The 6582-nt window shown below is 43.4% G+C and overlaps 1 protein-coding gene across 2 annotated transcripts in view; it reads right to left on the reverse strand.

The window, feature by feature from the left end:
• The window catches only part of LOC105935675 (glucocorticoid receptor), an 82480-nt gene extending 78414 nt beyond the window's left edge, over positions 1-4066 (reverse strand). For both annotated transcript variants that reach the window (XM_012876201.3, XM_012876200.3), the window contains exons 1-2: positions 3548-4066; positions 535-1685 (exon numbers count right to left, since the gene is read on the reverse strand). In XM_012876201.3, the coding sequence (XP_012731655.2) occupies positions 535-1676 (1142 nt within the window). In that variant the 5' untranslated portion in view covers positions 1677-1685; positions 3548-4066. The remainder of the gene's footprint in view (positions 1-534; positions 1686-3547) is intronic.
• Positions 4067-6582: the final 2516 nt, after the last annotated feature.

Here is a 6582-nt window from a genome sequence, read left to right on the forward strand (position 1 = left end):
CTTCTGCTGGACCTGGAGATGAATAGTGTTTTTTTTTGGGTTTTTTTTACAAAGAAACACCAGCAACTACTAAACAATAACTCTTTAAAGTTAAGTCTCTTTGACTTAACATTTAATTTTTTTTCCCCCCCCAGCCATTTTCTAATCTGGCAACTCTTCAACTAGTTCTCCAACTACGTCTGACCTCCAACAAGTGACCCCGTACAAAAAGGAAAAAGAGGTCCCAAAGTTCATCTTTGGCATTCGTAAAATGTGACACAATAGGGATAAATCTGAGGAATGTGTGTCAAACAGGGTCTGCCCGTTGGGAGGTGATAAGCGCCAGATGCCCCGCACCCCAGGAGTGATAGGACTTTGCTTGCTCAAGAATGTCACAGACTGAAGCGAAAGCTGGAAAAATGTATTTAAGTGAGTGAATTCTGAAAAAAAAATCGAAACTTCTAAAAGCTCATAAACGCAAAGTCAAATCCACCCCATGGAAAAGGGAGAAAGCAAAAGCAGGCAGAGAAAGGGGAGTAATACCTCAATTCATACCTTGTAAAGCTGACAGGAAAGTTCCCCAAAGCTGCGGCAGACGGATGGCCATCGCTGGTGCCCTGAATTCCAGAGGACTCTCCATACCTCTTCCCGCCTATCCAGCCCTCCCCAACTCCTGGCAGGTTTGTGTATGTGCTAAAGGGCTTCTGGTCTTGTAAGCCCGCGGTGCCGGGATTGGCTCTGTAGTGGTACCCAGTTCCCGCACCAACATCCAAGGGAGACAGCATTGTTCCGACTCCGTGCAGCGGGCTCATGCCACTCTGCAGGCACTGGGACTGGCAGTAACTGGAACCGTCCTGCTTCTCCTGTTTGACCACACCAGGGGTACGGATGTGGATGAAGTCAGGATCCTTCTCCTCCTTGATGACGACGTTGGTAAGCATCGCCGGAGGCTGCTGAAGCTGATGCTGCTGGTGCTGCACCAGGTGGGGTGGAGGCTGCTGCTGCTGCTGCTCTGTGCCATTCAAAGCAATGCAGTTTGCCCCGTTACCCAAGAGGGACTTTTCAGGACCGCTGCCACTCTCCTGCAGGATGGTATCCAAATGGGCCACCTCTGAATCCAACTCAAAAGCACTGATTTCTGGCAGAGAGTTCGGAAGGTCCAGGTCTTGCCAGATATCTGCGTCATCGATTAGTGAAGCGCTTCTGCTATCCAAGTTGCAAGCTCCGGCGCCCGTTTGTCCGCCAAAGTTTCCTAATTCCTTATCTAGGGAGAAAATCCCCTCCTGCTTAATTTGCTGGGAGAACAAGTCTGGCAAAGGCAGGTTGCCCAAGATGGAGGCTTCCGACGTGTTGATGACAGAGGTAGATGTCGGGTCGAGATCAGAAATACTCTGGTTCAACAACGGCAAGCTGTCCCCATACATGAATATATCCTGGTCTTGTTTGTGCATTCTGCTCATTTTACCCTCCTTATCTGACTCAAAGAGGCCTCCAAGCTCCCCCTGGTCTTTGGTTCCCCCTTGTCCATTCGGTGCCACTGTGCTCTGGTTCATAGACCCGGGACTGGGCAGATGCATCGCGGATTGAAGCAGTAAATCGGACGGGCCAACTGTATCTCTGCCTACTTCAGGTCCTATCCCCGCGAATGTAAGGTTGTCGTTCTGATTACCGTTGTGCTTTGGTCCACCTTGATCCATCTCGTCATTCTGCGAACAAAAAGAAATCAATAAACAGGTGACTCATAGGAAAGTAAAACCAAAAGGGATTGAACTGCACGCAATGACAGTGGCGGTAGAAAAAGTATTGATAATTTATAGCAACAGGTGTCACAACATTCACAAGCGTCACGTTTCGGTTGCGTCCGCGTTTGTGCCCGTGCGTTCCCCTCCTCTATTTATCTTTATTTTTGGAAAAACAAACAAAAAACACAGCACTGTTACTGCACCGCGGTAGAACTGTCAGGGCACCAAAATGGGCCCAACACCTATAGCGAAGCAGAAATGACTAATGTGTGCATGTTATATCTTTGAACTGTGACCTCTTCTTTCTGGTTTAGGAGACAAGAACTTAAAGACATGTCCAGGCACAAACTTGCTTTGCAAGTGAAACTGCTGACGGTCCCGCTTACAGCGTGAACGTGTGTGCAACAGCATGCATCTGTTGGAAGAGATTAACCCACTTGGGGGCCACCGGGCATTTGCTGCAGGCCTCAGCGAGCGTCTATCTCAGTTGGCAAACAGAAGCGACATAGCATTTGACTACAAACTGTTTCAGGTGGCAAATCAAGAAGCAGAAATGCACAAAAGTATCTCAGACCTTTATTATTACCATATCGCACACACTGAGCTTGCGACTGGGATTTGATATATTGTGCAAGTCTAGTACTGACACAATACCAACTAGTTTAAATGTCAGAATTGATTAGATTGGATATTGGATCTGTAGTCGATTCGTCTTTGTTTACACCAGTAAAGCCAGTGCAGATCACAGCCTGCATGAAGCCGTGTTGAGCAAAAATTGCACCAACACGTAAGATCCCATCAGGAATAACATTATGGTTGGGCCTGCAACCCAACTTAAAATTGAAAAGGGACTTTTCCCCATTTAGGTTTTCTTACTTTCTTCCTCCTATTTAAAACAATGTTACTAAACCCTCAGTCTGTCCCCCACCCCTTTTCTTATTTTAAAGAAAAATTAAAAAGGAAGGAATGTGTGGCAAATAAAAGGTCACAAGAAACAAATGATAAAAAAGCTAATATTAATCACATACATTTAAAAGCAGCATTTTCCGAAGTTAGGTAATTAGGAACTTCAGGTTTATTAATTAAACATAGAAAATGGATTTTGAAAAAACATGAGGGAGAATAGTTAAAAACGATTATTATTATTATTACTATTAATAAACCTTTATTTATACAGGAAGTATCACTAACACGTTGTCATTTACAGGAGAGACTTGTTGTATGTATAAAAGAGGCTACACATAATTCAATGAATGTATTGTACTTTTGTAAAACAAAAAAACCCAATTAACTAAAACTCAGCAGAGTTTACAAATAAACGAATCTTATAAATCTCAAAAGGAAAAATAACAAAGATGGTATTTTTAGGGGTGGGGGTGGGGGGTCACGGAAAACCCTGCGGTGTAAAAAGTTTGAGGTTTCCTGACTTCCCATACTGTACTTTTCCACCGAACAGGACAAGCTTTAATAAGATTAGTGCAACCTGTTGGCTGTGCAGGAAACTGCACTAGACCCCATACGCCTAAAAAAAAAAAGGCGCAAAACAAACGCTCAAATCTGTTATGCTGTTTATTGGGAACTCCATAATAAGACGGATTTAGTACGCTTTAGTGGTGCGAGGTTCTCCCCCACCCACCCCCAGTTTCTAACTATGGCACAGTGCACGGCTGTCAGCGCGCTTGTCACGCACCTCCGTGGACGCTCTTCGCTGGCCTACTCGACGGAAACCACAAGGTTTTTTTCTTTTTTTTAACCTACCACCCCTGCAAAAAAATAAATAAATAAATAAATAAAAACAAGCAGCTGCACCTGAAAGTAGTCGTTACCTGTAAAAGGGGGGTGAATAAACTCCACCGATTAGGTCATCTCCCGTCAGAGCAAGTTGGTTCGGCAATAAACATGCGGGAAATAACGCGACGTCCAGCGGATCAAGCTGTAGAATAAAGCCCACTTGTTCTTGCGCTGCAGTTTCGCGTTGAAATACCAGAGGAGCGTGCGGCGGCGTCTCCGTCCGAGTGACAGGAAAACATTCGCCGCGATATTTCTAACTCAAGCCCCAACGCCGTCGCTGTGCGCAGCCTCTTGGATCCGTCGACAACTTTTAATGCGCCTCGTCAGCAGCAGGGGGAAGAAGTAGGAGAGGGGGGTGGTGGTGGTGGTGGTGGTGGGAGAAAAGAGAAATAAAAAGTCCGTCGCTCCCAATCTCCAGGATTAATCCATAACGAATCGAAACTATCTACGGTGCGCCGATCGCCCCTATGTATGCGCCGGGGTAAAGCCGTGGTATCATTAAAGTTATATAAGAGAGCCGCGCTGCTGTGGCCCACTCAGCTGCAAACTCAGACAGGGCGATCTATTAGTGGAGCGCTGGCAAGCTCGCCGAAACGCTGGCTGTTGCTTCCGCTTCGGCGTTTCAAACTAAAGGTCACGCAACTCAGATCGGCCCCTGAACGCTTCCTCCGCGCAACTCAAACGGATCGCCAGTCCCGTCTTTGACGGAGTCAGCACAGTGATCACAGTTATCGTCATGTGTTTTTTGTCTGTTTGCGCCGTTGGAGTTGTGGTTATTTTACTTTGAAGAAAAAAGCTTGATCTGCCGACTTCGTTGGAAAGTCGGTCGGGGACAGCTTCACCTCGCTGCGAGTTTGGCACTTGGCGGTTAACGCCCCTTTTTTTTACCCACCGAAACTCCGTCTGCTGCGGAATCTGTCAGTGTCACCTCTAACCTCCGAGCGTGGAATCTAGGGAGCCGAACCCATGTTCGGCGCTCCTCCCATCTTGGGGTCTAACTATATGGTCGGGGTATAAAACTGAGACTCGGGGATTCAGTTGCCTTTGGATGAGGTCATGCAGAGACTGTATTTCCTGTTTCCCAACATAGCCTTTCTGTAGTAGCAATGAGGAAGATTCCAACTAGAGAAAAGAAAAAAAAAGCCCTACAATATCACACATGCAAGACATGGAACATTTTTAGTGATTTTTGGAAGACTGACAGTGCCCAACTTAAAATCAAACTATGAGAGCTGGCTGTAGTGTAGCCTATATGGTGCTGGTAAAAAAGTAAAAAAAGTGACACAATCAAATGTACAGTTTTACTAAACTAAAGGGATCGCTGAGAGCTCAGAGGTATTGAGGAGAGGCTCTGTTAAAGAGTCGGAGTATCTAACTTTCTCATGAGAGTCTTCGTTTAGATTAAATCCAGATTAACTGGAGCTGGAGGTTGAGGCTAATATTGCATTCCATTCATCTCGGAAAAGGAAAACAGGGGCTGGGAATGGGGTAAACCTGAGTAAAAAGCGTTCCAGTTAATACAGTCGGAGACGTCGGGATTCCAAAATAATAACAAAAAACACCCCAAAAAACTAAAGGATAGGATTCTGATATGGCGAGGGCCAGGAAAGCTGTTGTTTTGTTCTCTTATAAACTAAACGTCCTTTAAAGCTGTACGTTCCACATGCAAACAACACTTTTCATTTGTTCGGTTCCAAGTGGCAGCCACTACATGTAACATTGATTTTAGACAAACTCTTACAACTGTGTTTTGTAAAATAAACATGTTTTATCACATCTTACTGTTGTTGATGCTATAGGAGCTGCCATGTTGAATCCGATAATCATCCTTGAAAGGTTTTTCCGACTTTCCGAGGGGAAAAGTCTGACTATAGAGGCCATTACAGCTGATTTTACCGATCAGAAGCCGGGATTACAGAGTTCTGACTGCAAATGGGAGGCAACATAACAGCTAATCAAAGAGGGGCCAAGTTGTTGTAAAACTAAAAGTTCAAAATTTCATTGTGATTTATGCTAAATAATATTTTTGCACTTTGAAACCACAATCGTATATCCACTGGGCATTCATTTACACAGAAGCCAATATTTCTAGTGAAAAGTATTCATAAGATTTTCACAATCTTTGTTTAGGGAATGTAGACAATTTTCATTTATTATTTACGCCAAACATTTTAGTGTGTTTTTAGAAAAACATGATAATGTTACATTTTGTACTGTTGTCAGGGTGGTTGCTGGACGCAGCAATTCCCACGTCACCAGCTTGCACCCACATTCTCTCTACATAACACATCAACATTTAAGCAAAACTTCTGTAGGCTATGTGCATTTTGATGACATTTCTAGCAAATATATATATAATTTATTTCACAATCTTCATTAAGTGAATTAAGATAATCTTTCACTAATTGTTACAAAAGATTTCAGTGTCACATGTTCTTCTGTTGTGAAGGCTGGTTAGAAGCCGCTGTAGCTTCCTTGTAGGAAATATGTGATCCATTTGGTCTGCGATCGTTACCCTGTGTTTTCAGTGGGAAATGCAACATTTTAAAATAGAATCTGTAATTTGTTACATTTCAATTACATTTTTAGCAAAAGTATAATATTTTCATAAACTTCCTTCAGGTAGTATAGACAATATTTAATTTAGTAGTTTCCCTAACCCCAACCTATTTGTTAATGCAGTTTCAATGGGAGTTGCTTTGTTTCTTTAAAACCTTTATAAAAAATTAGAAGAAATACAGATCAACAGTCTGTTCACAAGTCAAGAACATTAATCAACACAGTCATAATACAAAGTGTGTGTGTGTGTGTGTGTGTGTGTGTGTGTGTGTGTGTGTGTGTGTGTGTGTGTGTGTGTGTGTGTGTGTGTGTGTGTGGTGGGGGGGTACATAACTCAGTATTTATACTTTTCAAGGAGATGCATCTTCTTCTAGCACTATTACACGCCATGTTGCATGTAAATCAGAGGTGCTGAAAAACAGAAATATGATGTGCAGTATCATCTGGTGAGAATCTGAGTTACATTTTGAAAGGAATACATGATTCATGTAACTTGATCAGAGATATTTAG

The sequence above is a fragment of the Fundulus heteroclitus genome, chromosome 11, assembly GCF_011125445.2.
Source record: "Fundulus heteroclitus isolate FHET01 chromosome 11, MU-UCD_Fhet_4.1, whole genome shotgun sequence".
NCBI classification, from domain to species: Eukaryota; Metazoa; Chordata; class Actinopteri; order Cyprinodontiformes; family Fundulidae; genus Fundulus; species Fundulus heteroclitus.